This window comes from Carcharodon carcharias, chromosome 4 (assembly GCF_017639515.1).
Source record: "Carcharodon carcharias isolate sCarCar2 chromosome 4, sCarCar2.pri, whole genome shotgun sequence".
NCBI classification, from domain to species: Eukaryota; Metazoa; Chordata; class Chondrichthyes; order Lamniformes; family Lamnidae; genus Carcharodon; species Carcharodon carcharias.
In genome coordinates this window covers 192851561-192869439 of record NC_054470.1, presented here as the reverse complement: position 1 = coordinate 192869439, position 17879 = coordinate 192851561, and the positions used below count along the sequence as shown (strand labels likewise).

Below are 17879 nucleotides of genomic sequence, written 5' to 3'. Positions count from 1 at the left end.
TGTAACATTCTGATATACCCCACACCCCTCCTCTAACAATCTGATATATCCCACACCACTCACTGTAACACTGAGACTGACTTGCCTTAACTCTAACATATATTTTGGTGTTCGTGGTAATTCCATCAGAATTCTGGATTGCCGATGTTGTGGCCCCGACTGGTAACGTTGAGAAAATGGGAGAAGAAGAAAGTTCCCTTTACAGGAAGACTTTGACTGTACTGACGGGATGTCTCTCCTCTCTGGTTGGGTTTATCTCCTGTCACGTTTAACTGCAAATTTTCACAGTTTCCGGATTTGAAGCCTCACCGGGCAGGAGTTACCTTAAACAAAATCCTGCGGGTGCTGGAAATTTGAAGTTAAGTTGGAAAGCCCTGGAAATGCTCAGCAGGTTTGGCTGCGCCTGTGGCCAGAGAAACGGATTGAAGGGGCTTAATTTTGTCGGGGTGCGGGGGTTGGGGGGGTGAGGTGGGGGGGGGGGGGGGGGGGGTGGGGGAGCTGGTGGGGGGGTGGCGGTTGACCCCAGCCGGGGCTGGCAAGCTGGGTCAAGCCCGCACTGGCCGTTCTGGGGAGGCCTGGGCTGATTCTGGGGCAAATCAGGCAGCGGATAGGCTGCCGGGCGGGGCGCTTGTCCATTTAAGGGTGGAGACCCCCGCCTTGGAGAGTTTGCCAACAAGTTGACACTGGTGGAACTGCCCCCCACCCCCCCCCCGGTCTGGGTAGGCATCCTTGGCCCCCCCTCCGGAAGACGGTAACTGGGATTGGGGCCACTGGGGTCTGCAGGTGGGTCATGGTGATGGGAGCGGGAATGTTTTGGTGGGAGGGGGTGGAGATGAGTGGTTCCGCAGTGTTGGCCCTCCCACGTGCCACAGAGCGCCCAATCATCGGGCTACCCTCCCCCCCGAGACCACTGGGAGGCCAGCAGGTTTTAAGAAGCAGTGTCCCCATTGCAGTGGAGTCCTCCCCCACCCCCTGCAACCTCACCCTGGGTAAAATGCAGGAGGGGGGCCCTTAGTTGGCGCTTAACTGGCCTCTCGAAGACCTCTGTTGGTTCTCCGGGTGGGAACGCCGTTCTCCACCTCTCCCGTCGCTGGTAGAATTCCCTGAGATCTGGAAGATGAGGATCACCCACCTCCGCACGCCCTCAACACCTCCCCCCCACCCCCGACATCTTCCATCCCAGTCCTATGTCCCCAACGCCCACCCCACCCCACACCCCACCTTCACCGGCCTCCCAACCCAGTCCTGAGGGTGCCACTAGATTCGGCCCAATGTTTCAGGAGGACCGGCTTTCACCAACTCGGAGCATTAACCCTGTTTCTCTCTCCACCAATGCCTGCCCAGACCCGCTGAGCGTTTGCGGCATTTTCTGGTTTCACCTTAAAAGTGCGTCGTTGGCCGTCGGGCGCTTTGGGATTTCCCGAGGTCAGGAAAGGTGCTACAGGAATGCAAGTTTTTCCCTCCTCGGTGGAATAATTGTGGGACTTGTGACCATTTTTTTTTATGGAAACTGATCAGAGAGCCCAATCCACAGGAGCTCACCCAGAGCAGCTTCAGGCAGTAAGTTGGCGCGATGAAGATCCCCTCCCCCCCCCTATACAGTACACCATGTCAACAACATCAGAAACAACTTGCATTTACATAGCGTCCTTCACGCGGTGAGGCAACTCCACGTGCTTCACAAGGAAGTTATCGAAGGAAGCTTGACACGGAGCGTCATAAGGAGGCACGAGGACGAGTGACAAAGTACCTGGTCAAAGGAGCCGGTGTTAAGGAGCGTCTTAAAGGCGGGGGGCAGAAATGGAGAGGTTGGAGGGGTTTTAGTGAGGGAATTGCAGAGTATTTACAAAGCACAGTTACATAGTTTGTCTTGAGAAATGCTGCCTGCCAGTCAGACTTATCCACTGATTGAGAATAACCAGACCCGAAGTTGGTGTCAGAGACGCACTGATTCCTCATCCCAGGTCAAACTAACTAGGGTGTTCCCCAACCTTCACCCCTTTCAGCTTGGCTTCTCACGAAGTACAAAATACTCCAGTTGCTCCAAACTGAACGGCACAGCAGAAATTTGTTCCACCGACAGGCAGAGAGCTACCGGGGAGAAATCACTTTATTCAGTGAGTTGTTGTGAGCTGGAAAGTGCAGCCTGAACAGGCTGTGGAAGCAGGTGTGACAGTAACTGTCAAAAGGGAATTGGGATAAATAGTTAGAAGCTTTTTCAGGTCTCTGGGAATGGGACTGACTGGACAGCTCCTTCAAAGAGCTGGAGCAGGCGTGATGGGCTGAATGGCCCTCCTTCTGTGTTGTATCATTCTATGGTTCTATCAATCCCAGTTAAACCCATCATCCACTTCTCTCTCTCTCTCCCTCTCCGCCCAACACCCCCACACACCTTAAACCAGCTTATATTTCAACTCTTTCTTGGACTCGAACTCAAGTTCTGTTGAAGGTTCATGAGGACTCGAAACGTCAACTCTTTTCTTCTCCGCCGATGCTGCCAGACCTGCTGAGTTTTTCCAGGTAATTCTGTTTTTGTTGTGATTATCGGGTCTGCTTGAGGTTTAGCAACATTAGTCGCTTCTCCATGAGTCTCCTGGCAGGTCACAGCGCCCCAAACCGGGCCCCATTCTAGCCACCAAGGCCCCAAGCGTCAAACTAAATTCATCCTCGGGCTTCACCATCATAATTTCGTCAGATGCGGGCACCATTCAGAGGCGTGTGCCACATTTCCGGTGAAGTAACGCTGGCGGAATGGGAGCAGGGTCCCTGGCATTTCTCAACCTTTGGATCTGTAGTCAGTAGACCAATGATGGCCACTTCCTCTGCAATGGATCATAGAGACATAGAAATTAGGAGCAGGAGGAGGCCTTTCGGCCCTTCGAGCCTGCTCTGCCATTCATTATGATCATGGCTGATCATCCAACTCAATAGCCTGCTCCCACTTTCTCCCCATACCCTTTGATCCCTTTCACCCCAAGAGCTATAGAAGATATTAAGACCCACATTGCTGTGGCATTGGCATTTCCTCCCCCTAGCTCAGGGACAAACACTATTGCGCCCAGCTCTTGGCGATCAGTTGGCTACCCCAATATTTTCGTGGTTGATCTCCCACCTCCCACCCTCTATAAACTTTAGTTGATTCCAACGTCGTTGCCCATACTCTAATGTGCACCAAGTCCCACTCCCCTATCACCCCCACCCCTGTGCTTACTGAACTACACTAGCCCCCAGTCAGGCAACATATAAAATTCTCCTCCTCGTTTCCAGATCCCCCCATGGCCTCACCCATCCCTTTCTCTGTAACCTCCTCCAGCCCCAGAACCCTCCAATAAAATCACACCCATCTAATTCTGCCCACTTCATTATCCCTGATTTCCTTTGCTGCACCATCGGTGGCTGTCCCTCTAGCTGCCTCAGCTCAAGTTTTGGAATTCCTTCTCTAAATCTCTCTGTCTCCTATCTCACTCTTGTCCTTCAAGATTCCAGTCCAAGACCTCCCTCCTTAACCAGGCTTTGGGGTCACTGGCGGGCCCTAATATCTTCTCACTTGACTGGGCGCAAGATTTAGTTTGGATTCCACTCCCGCGAGGCACGGTGAGATGTAAAGGCGCTGCATAAATGCAAGTTGTTGTTGCTCTGGATAGCACACTCTGACTGGGGAGATTGGAACGACCAGTGTGTAATTTTGGATTCAGTATTGATGTATCTGTGGGAACCAGAGAGAGAGAAAGAGGGTCAAAAGGTGATGCCAGTTTGATGGATAGTGAAGGATAGTGTGACATTCGTTAGCTGACTAAGAGCTGAGGCCAGTTTACTGTAAACACAGCTCAGTCCTGACATAATGCTTCAACAGATCCTCAAAGGAACAGGAACATCCAAAACAGCCAGACAGCAACATCTCTGCCGCTCCCTCTACTCAGTCCTCTTGTTGACAAAAAGAGGAAGACTTGCATTTCCATAGCGCCTTTCTCACACCCAGAGTATCCCAAAGCTCTTTACAGCCAATGAAGTGCTTCTTAAAGTGTAGCCAGCTGTCATAACACAGGAAAGGCAGTGGTCAATTTGTGCACAACAAGACCCCACAAAGAGCCGTGTGATCGCGACCAAATGATCTGACTCAGTGATGTTGGTTGAGTGATGAATATTGGCCAGGCCGCTGGGGGGAAAGCATCCCCGGCTCTTCTTCGAAACAGTGACCGTGGGATCATCTACATCCACCTGAGAGGGTACACGGCTCCGTGGGTTTAACACCTCACCCGTAAGCTGTCACTTCCGACAGTGCAGCACTACCTCAGTAAGAATCATTAGACCATTAGAAATAGGAACAGGAGTCGGCCATTCAGCCCATCAAGCCTGTTCCACCATTCAATAAGTTTCTGGCTGATCTGCTCGTGGCCTTAACTCTACTTTTCTGTCAGTCCCCCATGACCCTTGACTCCCTCATCAATCAAAAACCTGTCTAACTCAGCCTTGAATATATTGAATGATCCAGCCCCCACTGCTCGCTGGGAAGAGAATTCCACAGACTAATGACCCTCTGAGAGAAGAGGTTTCTCCTCATCTTCATCTTAAATGGGAGATTCCCCCATTTTTAAACAGTGCCCCCTGTGCATCCACAAGAGGCAACGGCCTCTCAGCATCTACCCTCAGAATCTTATGTTTCAATAGATCGCCTCTCATTCTTCTAAACTCCAGTGCTCATAGGCCCAACCTGCTCAACCGTTCTTCACAAGATAGCCCCGTCAACCCAGGAATCAGCCAAGTGAACCTTCTCTGAACTGCTCCCAATGCAAGTGAGGAGACTGAAACAGTACACAGTACTTTAAGTGTGGTCTCACCAAGGCCCTGTACAGTTGTAGCAAGACTTCCCTACTTTTATACTCCATGCCCCTTACAATTAAAGCCAACATTCCATTTGACCTCCTAGTTACTTACTGAACCTTCGTAATAACGTTTGTGATTCATGTACCAGGACACCCAGATCCCTCTGTACCACAGCAATCCGCAGTCTCTCTCCATTTAAATAATATTCTGCTTTTCCTATTCTTCCTGCCAAAGTGGACAACCTCACCTTTTACCACAGTGTATTCCAACTTTATACCCACTCAATTAATCTACCTATATTTCTTTGCAGACTCTTTGTATCCTCCTCACAACTTGCTTTCCTACCTGTCTTTGTACCATCAATAAACTTGACCACAATACACTTGGTCCCTTCACCCAAGTCATTAATGTAGATTGGAAGTAGTTGAGACCCCGGCACCAGGACTGCATCCGGAGTGTCACCCCAGGTTATGAGCTGAATTCTCTGGACAACACATGAACCCATGGCCTTTTAACTCCAAGCCAAGGTTGAATATTCCCTCCGTGATAAATGGGAGGATTTAACCTCTCAGCATCATTAGTAATTCAATTGGTGAAACTGTGTGAATAGTACCTTCGGAATGTATGATTTCCGAGACTCTGATTGCATCAATTAGAGAAAAACACATTTGTCTTTATTCAAATGATGATTCAGAGCCCATTTCATATTCCAGAAATTTCTGCACATATCACTCAAAACCCATTAAGGTGGCAGTGCCAGGCACTGACCATAAGCAGTTAAATCACTACAGGTGCTGGGCATCCTAATCTTTCGCAGAAGCGTAGAATCATTACAGCGCAGAAGAAGGCCATTCAGCCCATCATGCCCATGCTGGCCCTCCTAAGGATAAATTCACACACTGCCACTCCCCCAACCTCTCCCCACATCCCTGCACTTTCTTCATTTTCAGATATTTAGAAAATTTAGAAAAATGTAGAAAAATTTACAGTACAGAAGGAGGCCACTCTGCCCATCATGTCTGCACCAGCCGAAAAATAAGCCCCCCTCAGCAAAATCCCATTTTATAGATGGGATTTTTCAGTTAGATGATTTCAGGTTACAAAGACTTAAATAGGAGGTCTTGTGGTGCAATGGGTAATGTCCCTGCCTCTGATCCAGATAGCTGCAGGTTCAAGTCCCACCTCAGGACTTAATGGACCATGGAAGATGTGTTCCTAACATGGCCAAACAGGTTGAGTATCAACTTGCAAATCCTTCCAACACACGCCACGGGCAGGCAGTAAGAGTGGGAGAGATTCATGGAATGGGAAGGATATTGGAGCCTCTATCATCACTCTCCGCAGTTCCAGGCTACAACATGCATGTAACAGTGTATGCTGGCACAGCTGAGTTGGCTCAGTTAGCTGAATGGCCAGTGTGGATGAGATTGGTGCCAGTAGCAAACGGTTCAATCTCCATTCTGGCCGGGGTGGATTCAGGATCTGCTTTCTTGCCCTATCTGTACTGGAGATTGTGGTGCCGTGGGTCAGATCTGCCTTTGGCCAGGGAACTCAAGAAGCAGATAGACTTGCCTGATGGGAGTTGAAGGAGAGTGAACCTTACAGAGGGAGATAAGCAACTAAATGGGACAAAAAAAGTTCATCTTGGCCATAGGGTTAAACCATCACTAACCAGAAGAGAAATGGGCATAGGTACGAGTTTGGTAAAGTTCAGCTCTGACAACAGGAAATACTTCTTCATGTAGAGAGTGTGGTTAAATCCTGGAATGGGCTCAATGTGTGGGACTGCAGGTAAAAATCACACCTCAAGAATAATTCAAGAAGCATTTAGACACTGAGATGGGGGCTTGTATGGTTTCCCCAGTCTTTCGGATACATGTCTAGTGGTTATGGTACTGGGCTAGCAAAAATGAAATATTGCATTTCTATAGCGCCTTTTAAACCCTAAGGACATCCCAAAGTTCTTTACAGCCAACAGAGTGTTTTTAACGTGTAGCCATTGTCGTAATGTAGGAAATGCAGGAGCCAATCTGTGCACAGCAAGCTCCCACAGGCATCAATGAGGCAATCACTTGGTAATCTGATTTAGTGATGGTTGGTTGAGGGATAAATATTGGTCAGGACATTAGGGACAAATCCCCTCTCTTCAAAATAATGCCCTGGGATTCTGAGAAGGATGATAAGGGGTGAAATTTAACTTTGCCAATAGTGTGAAACAGCTTCACTGTGAACCAGTAGCTGGTGTTAAATGGGGGATGATTGATGTCAAAGAAAAGAAATTCAGACACAATGTAAAATGGGCAAAGAGCATGTATCACACTCCTGCAATACAAATTCCATCCATTAAAAACTCAATCCATCTGATTGGGTAACTCATTCCCTACAATCCATTGAATAACTAACCCCCAACGATCCTTCCCATTGGGTAACTCACCCCTAAAGTCATCCCATTGGATAACTAACTCCAAACAATGCATCCCATTGGGTAACTCGTCCCCTAAAGTCATCCCATTGGCTAACTCACCCCTAAAGTCATCCCATTGGTGATTCACCCACTAAGGTCACCCCATTGGATGATTCACCCCTAAAGTCATCCCATTGGGTAACTCAACCCCTAAAGCCATCCCATTGGGTGATTCACCCACTAAGGTCACCCCATTGGGTGATTCACCCCCTAAAGTCACCCCATTGGGTGATTCACCCCCTAAAGTCATCCCATTGGGTAACTCACCCTCTAAAGTCATCCCATTGGGTAACTCACCCACTAAATTCACCTCATTGGGTGATTCACCCCCTACAAACCCGAGAATCCTTCCTTATCCCACTGAGCGTCTCTGTGAAACTCCAGAATTACCCATGGATCCAAACTTACTGTTGCTGTCTGAGTAATCCTTTAAGAGAAGGCCTCTAATGATGTTTTGATCAAAAAATGCATTAAAACATTGATTGTAAAATGAAGAGTTGTCTGTGATATTAATAGACAGATTGCTTATGTTGATTTCTTACTGTTAGTATTTCTGATGTCATAGTCACAGTAAACCAATTCCTCATAACACAGCTGAGCACAGATTATTTTCACTGTGTAATCTGTGTGAGGAGTTAGCACATTCCATCACTCTGGGGAGAGGTCAGTCCAGTAATGGGAATGATTCATTTACTGGGTTTTACAAGGCCTCAGCTCAAGGATTGAGACTTACTGCAGCTAAGTCTGATCCTGTTTTGCACAGGGGCCTCTGGACTGTGATCAGGAGTGGGAACATCAGAGATAGTCCCCACTCTCGCTCAGTACGCTGAAGCTCTACGTTGAATGAGAGTCCGGACTGCAATCTGTTACCTCAGGACTATCTGAGGATTGGACATGGGATTCTCTCTAACGTCAAATAGAGCCCAACACTCGCTCACTGAGCTTATCCAACTTTGAGCTTTTAATGAAGACATATTCTTTGTGGGATATGACACCGAGGCTCATTTTAGTTTCAGCTGAACAGAGGCACCACGCTGCTGTAATAAGAAAGGGGAAGTTTATACTGGGCTGTCTAGTTGTCCACTCGATCATCACCTGAGATACCAAGTGGAGAAATGAGGTGCCTCTGCGACACATCTTAGTGGGCAGGTTGATGTGACGCGTTCCCATGGTCTTGGATTCATAGCCACAATCGCCCATCAGGTTGTTATCTCACTTTCTGCTGATGGAGATGGTGGCCACATTGTCCACCAGCTCTGTGGGCTCAGTTGGAGCTGGAGGATCTCTGTTGTTGGGTCAGTGATGAGGTGTTGGTTCTTTACGCTGCATGGTCCCATGGTTCTGTCCGTCTGGATAGTGCGGCGATACCGGCTGCATGAATATTAGCTGCCGTTTCCCAGAAAGGCCAGCGCCATTTTAACACCTTTCTTTGTGGGTTCTTCACGAGTCCTCATGAAGGGGGAAGCTGGTGTTGCTCATGACCTCTCTCACCTCGTGGATCACAGTGGAGTGGGATGGCAACAGGAGCGGGCCTGAATGCTCATGCCTAGCGGCATGCCCATGATCATTGTAAGGACCATGAGATAGAGCAGTATCCTGCAGCAGTGTAGACCAGGGTCACGGCTGTAATGCAATGCTGTGTGCTGCCTGCATTCCCCCCATTGCCGTTTCTAGACTAGTTACACCCCGGCTTTCACCTTTTGACCAATGTTGATGGGTGAGAGCCCTGTCCGGGGAATTTTGGATGGGGGTCGTGGCATTCCAAAGAAGGGACCGTGTTATTGTTCAGATGGGATGCTGACACCAGCTGTCTTTTCTGGCAGAGGGACCAGGTTGTTGCTGAGCATCCTGCTTGCTTCCTCTTATGTTTATTTATTTATTCTCGTGGGACTTGGGTGTCACTGGGGAAGGGCAAGGCCAGGATTTGATGCCAAAACCTATAATTGCCCTTTGAACTGAGGGTCTTGCAAGGCCAATTCAGAGAGCATTTAAGAGTCAACCACATTGCTGTGGGTCTGGAGTCACATGTAAGCCAGACCAGGTAAGGACAGCAGATTTCCTTCCCTAAAAGGACATTAGTGAACGTGATGGGGTTTTTAACAACAATCGATGATAGTTGTCATGGTCACCATTGCTGAGGTTAACTCTATATTCCAGATTTTATTAATTGAATTTAAACTCCACCTGGTACTGGGATTTGAACCCAGGCCTCCCCCGAGAGAATTGGCTGGGTCTCTGGGTTACGAGTCCAGTGACATTATCGCATTGCCACCTTATGTCAGTATCATTAGTTTCCTGGAATAGATGCATTTCTGTGATTTGGTGCAGGATTTGTCCCCTGTAGTGGCATTAAACTAGCAGAATAACCCCAGAGTTAAACAGAGCAAATTAGGAGGGCAGACCTCATATTCCGGGCTAGGGTATGGAGGAGTAGGAGGTGATCTGGTTGAGGTGTTTCAGATGTTTGAAGCAGTTGGATAGAGTTGACAATGAGAAACTATTTCCTCTGGTAGAGGGAGCACAGAACAAAGGGACAAAATTTTAAAATCAGAGGCGGGCTGTTCAGGGGTGATGTGAGGAAGTACATTTTTACACAAAGGAAACTTGAACTACCAGGGACAGGGGGCTGCTGGGGCTGGAGGTCAACTGAAGATTTCAAAATTCAAATAGAGAGACTTTTTTGAGGTGAGGGTATGAAGAGCTATGGAATCGAGGCCAGGGTCAGGGTTGGGGGGGGGTTTGGGGAGGTGCGGTGGATGCAGTTTAGACACAGACCAGCCATGATCTAATTAAATGATGGAACAGGCACAAAGGGCTGAATGGCCTCCTCCTGTTTCATGGTTCATAAACTGACAGATGCACGTACTGCCCAAGGTTAGACGTGAATGAGCTGTGCTGAGAACAATGCACATTCAGGCTCTCTCTCTCTCTCTCTTTCTTTCTCTCTCTCTTTCTCTCGCTCTCTCTCTCTCTTTCCAACACTACTCTACAGGAGGTAGATTTCACAGTCTGCCCCTTGGTCACTGTAGTATTGTCCATCAAGGAGAATCACACAAGGACACTACAGTCTGGGTTAGATCCAAGTGCTGGACTGCAGAACCAAGTTACATCCTGCAGCCCAGAGAGATGGGCAGGCAGGTATAGTAAGAAGCACCTGGACTAACAAATCAAATACTTTGTGAATACTCAGGACAAGCTGCTGCTCAAAAACACTGTGTCCAAACGACATGGGCAGAGCAGATGGAGCTTAAACACAACATTGTTCCTCAACAACATTAAGGGTGTTAGTGCCACAGAACAGAATGTTTTTCATTTCAGGACAGTAGTACCCATCAAACACACCCAGGACAGGTACAGCATGGGGTTAGATACACAGTAAAGCTCCCTCTACACTGTCCCCATCAAACACTCCCAGGACAGGTACAACACGGGGTTAGATACAGAGTAAATCTCCGTCTACACTGTCCCCATCAAACACTCCCAGAACAGGTACAGCACGGGGTTAGATACAGAGTAAATCTCCCTCTACACTGTCCCCATCAAACACTCCCAGAACAGGTACAGCACGGGGTTAGATACAGAGTAAAGCTCCCTCTACATTGTCCATCAAACACTCCCAGGACAGGTACAGCACAGAGTTAGGTACAGAGTAAATCTCCCTCTAAACTAACTCATCAAACACTCCCAGGACAAGTAGAGCACGGGGTTAGATACAGATTAAATCTCCCGCTAAACTAACAGATCAAACACTCCAAGGACAGGTACAGCACGGGGTTAGATACAGAGTAAAACTTCCTCTACACTGTCCCCATCAAAAGCTCACAGTACAGGTACAGCACGGGGTTAGATACAGAGTAAAACTTCCTCTAAACTGTCCCCATCAAACACTCCTAGTACAGGTACAGCACGGGGTTCGATACAGAGTAAAGCTCCCTCTACACTGTCCCCATCAAACACTCCCAGGACAGCTACAGCACGGGGTTAGATACAGAGTAAAGCTCCTTCTACACTGTCCCCATCAAACACTCCCAGGACAGGTACAGCACGGGGTTAGATACAGAGTAAAACTTCCTCTACACCGTCCCCATTAAACACTCCCAGTACAGGTACAGCATGGGGTTAGATACAGAGTAAAACTTCCTCTACACTGTCCCCATCAAACACTCACAGTACAGGTACAGCATGGGTTTAGATATAGAGTAAAACTCCTTCTAAACTGTCCCCATCAAACTCTCCCAGGACAGGTACAGCACAGGGTTAGATACAGAGTAAATCTCCCTCTACACTGTCCCCATCAAACACTCCCAGGGCAGGTATAGCACGGGGTTAGATACAGAGCAAATCTCCCTCTACACTGTCCCCATCAAACACTCCCAGGACAGGTACAGCACGGGCTTAGATACAGAGTAAAACTCCGTCTACACTGTCCCAATCAAACACTCCCAGGACAGGTACAGCACGGGGTTAGATACAGAGTAAAACTCCCTCTACACCATCCCCAACAAACACTCCCAGGACAGGTACAGCACGCGGTTAGATACAGTGTAAAGCTCGCTCTGTACCATCCCCATCAAACACTCCCAGGATAGGCACAGCACGGGGTTAGATAGAGAGTAAAGCTCCCTCTGTACCGTCCCCATCAAACACTCCCAGGACAGGTACAGCACGGGGTTAGATACAGAGTAAATCTCCCTTTAAACTAACTCATCAAACACTCCCAGGACAGGTACAGCACGGGGTAAGATACAGAGTAAAGCTCCCACTAAACTGTCGCCATCAAACACTCCCAGGACAGATACAGCACGGGGTTAGATACAGAGCAAATCTCCCTCTAAACTGTCCCCATCAAACACTCCCAGGACAGGTACAGCACGGGGTTAGATACAGAGTAAAGCTCCCTCTACGCAGTCCCCATCAAACACTCCCAGGACAGGTACAGCAAGGGGTTAGATACAGAAAAAAACTCCCTCTACACTGTCCCGAACTAACTCCCAGGGCAGGTACAGCACGGGGTTAGATACAGAGTAAAGCTCCCTCTACATTGTCCACATCAAACACTCCCAGGACAGGTACAGCACGGGGTTAGATACAGAGTAAAGCTCCCTCTACACTGTCCCCATCAAACACTCCCAGGACAGGTACAGCACGGGGTTAGATACAGAGTACAGCACCCTCTACAATGCCCCATCAAAAACTTCCAGGACAGGTACAGCACAGAGTTAAATACAGAGTAAATCTCCCTCAAAATAACTCATCAAACACGCCCAGGACAGGTACAGCACGGGGTTAGATACAGAGTATATCTCCCTCTAAACTAAATCATCAAACACTCCAAGGACAGGTACAGCATGGGTTTAGATACAGAGTAAAACTTACGCTACACTGTCCCCATCAAACACTCCCAGTACCGGTAGAGCACTTGGTTAGATACAGAGTAAAGCTCCCTCTACACTGTCCATCAAACACTCCCAGGACAGGTACAGCACGGGGTTAGATACAGAGTAAAACTCCCTCTACACCGTCCCCAACAAACACTCCCAGGACAGGTACAGCACGGGGTTATCTACAGAGGAAAGCTCCCTCTCCACAGTCCCCATCAAACACTCCCAGGACAGGTACAGCACGGGGTTAGATTCAGAGTAAAACTCCCTCTACACTGTCCCCATCCAACACTCCCAGGGCATGTACAGCACGGGGTTAGATACAGAGTAAAGCTCCCTCTACACAGTCCCCATCAAACACTCCCAGGACAGGTACAGCAAGGGGTTAGATACAGAGTAAATCTCCCACCACACTGCCCCATCAAACACTCCCAGGACAGGTACAGCACAGGGTTAGATACCGAGTAACGCTCCCTCTACACTGTCTTCATCAAACACTCCCAGGACAGGTACAGCACAGAGTTAGATACAGAGTAAATCTCCCGTTAAACTAACTCATCAAACACTCCCAGGACAGGTACAGCACGGGGTTAGATACAGAGTAAATCTCCCTCTAAATTAACTCATCAAACACTCCCAGGACAGGTACAGCACGGGGTTAGATAGAGAGTAAAATTTCCTCTACACTGTCCCCATCAAACACTCCCAGGACAGATACAGCACGGGGTTAGATACAGAGCAAATCTCCATCTACACTGTCCCCATCAAACACTCCCAGGACAGGAACAGCACGGGGTTAGATACAGAGTAAAGCTCCTTCTACACCGTCCCCATCAAACACTCCCAGGACAGGAACAGCACGGGGTTAGATACAGAGTAAAGCTCCTTCTACACCGTCCCCATCAAACACTCCCAGGACAGGTACAACATGGGGTTAGATACAGAGCAAATCTCCCTCTACACTGTCCCCATCAAACACTCCCAGGACAGGCACAGCACGGGGTTAGATACAGAGCAAATCTCCCTCTACACCGACCCCATCAAACATTCCCAGGACAGGTACAGCACGGGCTTAGATACAGAGTAAAGCTCCCTCTACACCGTCCCCATCAAACACTCCCAGGACAGGTAAAGCACGGGTTTAGATACAGAGTAAATCTCCATCTACACTGTCTTCATCAAACACTCCCAGGACAGGTACAGCACGGGGTTAGATACTGAGTAAAGCTCCCATGAAACATTTAAACGGTCAAAACCTGGAGGCCCTGGGGAAATGGGATTAATTGGGAAAAAGCTGCTGACAGGGTTAGATGAAGGGGGCTGGGAGGATGCTGGTGAGGGGCATAAAAGCTAGCATGGACCAAATGTCGTTTTTCAGTGCAGTAAGTCCGATGTAATTCGATATTTCCTTCTAAGAGCTAGCAAACACACAGTGGGCCGAATGGCCTCCTTCTGTGCTGCATGACTCACTGATAGGTGTCAGCTAGGGCACTCTTGCTGGGATATTCAGGCCTCCCTGTCACCCCGTGTTCCTCCCCAACTTGCCGCACATATTGCCAAACCCGTCCAAAATTTATTTGAATTGGCAGCGTTATAATTGTGACAGGAGACCGAGGTCCGGGCAGCAGGGGGTAGGGGATGAAATCGTTAAAACTCCAAACAAAGAGCCGGCAACGTTACAGCGGGCTGAACGGCCCCGGCAAGCCTCGTAGCCTCTCGCTGGCATCACGCAGTCCGTGACTGACCACTCCCTTCCCTTCTGCCTCTTTCTCCTCCCAGAGTGTCGCTTTATCACAGATTACTTCACCAGGACCCCTCGCAAACTCAACGCCTTCACGTCGTTCGCTAGCGCCGAGCTCTTTCACTTCCACGTGCCAGAGGACACGGTGGTGGCTGTTTGGAACCTCATCACCTTCAAGGAGCAAGGGGGCAGCTTTGGAGATAGCTGCCCGGATCGAGACATCACAGTGTGAGTAGTCCTGGGGCCGAGTTACCCCTTGTCGGGACTGGTGAGGTGGAACAGGAGGGTGGGGGGTGGTGGTGGGTTGGTCAGTGGGGGTCACAGTTCAGCCGGGAACAATTAATTGTGGCGTGCCACTTTACAATGAATTTTACAACACAGGAACAGGCCATTCAGCCCATATAACCCATGCTATTATTTATGTTCCACCTGAGCCTCCTGCTACCCCTCCTTTCATCTTACTCCCGTCAACCTCTCCTCCTATTCCTTTCCCCGTCAGGTGTTTATCCAACTTCTCCGGAAACGCGTCAATGGTATTCACCTCAACTGATGGCAGTGAAGTCCACATCCTCCTGGGTTCCACGTTGCAGTTATTGGTGACTGTCTTCAATTAAAGGCCCCTTTTTTCAGTCTCCCCCGAAAGTGAAGATACCCTCTCTACGATCCCTCTACCAAACTCTTTGTAAGTTTAATATCATCGATGATGGAGCTCCTCAGCCCTTCTCCCTTTCAGACAAATGACCTTTCCTGATCGTTATAACCTCTCAGGTGTGATGTCATCCTTGTAAATCTTTGTTTTTTTTTAGCACCTCCTCCAGGGTCTCCATATCCCTTTTCTCACAGTACCCCATGCAGTCTGACTTTGGTTCTATATATGTTCCACGTAGCCTCTTAGTTTATAAAACCGAGGAGGAGTTTGATGGAGTGAATCCAGAAAGCCTGGGGAATCAGTGAGGAGGTTTAATCAATTTAAAAAGGTTCGATGAAAATCCTTTAAGCACATGGAGGGAGTAATGCTTTTCCTCAGAGTATGGATAATTTGTGGCAACATCTGAAGGTGTTGTTGGAGTAGAGGGAGATGCAGGGGTGATGGGGAGAAGCTCAAGTACTGGGATTTCAAGTTCTCTAGCAGAGAGCTAGCACAAACAAAATGGGCTGAGTGGCCTCCTATTGTCCTGTGGCCTTCAATTGTTCCTTGCCTGCCTCCTGTGTTCACTTTCATTGTCTCCCCTCAATATACCTTTACATTCTGTCTTCCCTTTAACCTGTCTCTCTTCCCTATTCCTGTTTCCTCCATCCTCTTGTTTTACCTTCTTCCTTTCTGCAGAATCATAGAATAGTTACAACGCAAAAGATGACCATTTGGCCCGTTGTCTCTCTGCCAACTCGCTGAAGGAGCAGTTGTCATTCTCATGGGCAATTAGGGATGGGCAATAAATGCTGGCCTAATCAATGGCGCCCAAATCCCATGAATGAATAAACAAAAAAGAATCACCGAGTGCCATTCCCCCACCTTCTCCTTGTAGCCCTGCACATTCTTCCTTTTCAGATAACATTCTAGCTTCCTCTTGAAAGCTTTGATTGAACCTGACCAGAAACTGAACTGGACCAGCCATATAAATACTGTAGCTACAGGAGCAGGTCAGAGGCTGGGAATCCTGCAGCGAGTAACTCATGTCCTGTCCACCATCTACAAGGCACAAGTCAGGAGTGTGATGGAATACTCCCCACTTGCCTGGTTGAGTGCAGCTCCCACAACACTCAAGAAGCTTGACACTGTCCAGGACAAATAAGCTCACTTGATTGGCACAAATATTCACTCCCACCATCTACAAGATACACTGCAGGAATTCACCAAGGCTCCTTAGACAGCACCTTCCAAACCCACAACCACTACCATCTAGAAGGACAAGGGCAGCAGATAGATGGGAACACCACCACCTGGAAGTACCCCTCCAAGTCACTCACCATCCTGACTTGGAAATATATCACTGTTCCTTCACTGTCGCTGGGTCAAAATCCTGGAACTCCCTCCCTAACAGCACGGTGGGTGTACCTACACCACACGGACTGCAGCGGTTCAAGAAGGCAGCTCACCACCACCTCCTCAAGGGGCAGTTAGAGATGGGCAATAAATGCTGGCCCAGCCGGCGACACCCACATCACGTGAAAGAATGAGAAAACACTCTCAGGCTGTGCATTCCAGACCTTAACCACTAAATATACGATCTTTGCCAGATTGAAATCTGAACAATGGGAGGCTGAGGCAATATCAGCCAAATTGATGCTATCGTCCAAAGTCAAGATAGAGTTTGGTTATCTCCAATGTCCTGCATGCTTTCTCTCTGTATGCCAACCTCTCTCTCTCTGCCATTATCTTCCTTTTATAATACTTCCTTCTTTTTCTACTCTGCTGCATCTCATTCCACATTCAAGACGCTCCTCAAAACTTACATCTTTGACTAGGTTTTTAAGTTACCTGTCCTAATATTTCTGACTGTGGCTTGGTGGCGAACTCTGTTGTGCGACGTTCGCGTGAAGGTCCTTATAATATAAGATTCTGGCCCGAGAGTCACAGAATACCCAAAAAGGGGGCCGAACTCATCAGTGATTTTAAATTATTTTGTTAAGTGATTTATTAAAAAAACAATAGTTTAGGTAATGATATGTAAGCTAAACAGACAGGAAAAGCATACGAGCTGTAAAAAGGTGAAAGCAGTTCCCCGGAGGATGAGCAGACGGATGGCTGAGAGTAAGTGTTGGTCTCTGTAGCAGCATTCTGCTCAGCAGCCAGAGTCTTGTGACGCTCCTTCCCTCCAGCCTCCCTCCATCTGAAGTAGGCCGAAGCCAGCGTGAGTCACTTCGGAAAACTCCTTCCAGCCGGAGGTGATTTATTCCTTCTCGAGAACCTGTTCTTAACCTTTGTCTCGCACGCTTGGTTTCCACGTGGGTGACGAGATCCAAACTTGTCAGGAACGTCTGTGCTAGGGATATATCCACTGACAGAGATAACAGACCCGTCCTGTGCTTATCAGCCAGCAAACTGACATTGGAAGCCTCCTGCACAAGATTTCTATGATAGCCAATATATTCCTTAACATTTTATAAGTTTATTATACGGCGGTTTCTTGCATTACTACGGTTCACTATATTAAAGGCGTTATACAAACGGAGGTTGTTATTTCCCTTCCTAACTCTTACTTCTCTCCCGATCCCTATCAGGTATTTCCGATCCGGGGCTCCGCCAGTTATTAACCCCCTCCACACCCGGTTTCCGACAGACACCATTGTGCCAGGATCGTTCGCAGTCACTCTGACATGGACTCTTCCAAACCGCACAACAGGGGTGTTCAACATCACCAACCCGCTCCTGGGAGACTGGTTCCTTGCTGCTCACCTACCAAAGGATAAAGGGAAAATCTCAGTCAAGGTAAACCCCACGGCCAGAGAGGGTCTCAGGACACCCCAA

At 48.4% G+C, this 17879-nt stretch overlaps 1 protein-coding gene across 1 annotated transcript in view; it reads left to right on the top strand.

The window, feature by feature from the left end:
• The first annotated feature begins 13942 nt into the window (after positions 1–13942).
• Positions 13943–17879, top strand: part of tmem8b (transmembrane protein 8B) — a 216768-nt gene continuing 212831 nt past the window's right edge. The window contains exons 1-3 of the mRNA XM_041185363.1: positions 13943–14003; positions 14449–14638; positions 17633–17840. Of these exons, the coding sequence (XP_041041297.1) occupies positions 13943–14003; positions 14449–14638; positions 17633–17840 (459 nt within the window). The remainder of the gene's footprint in view (positions 14004–14448; positions 14639–17632; positions 17841–17879) is intronic.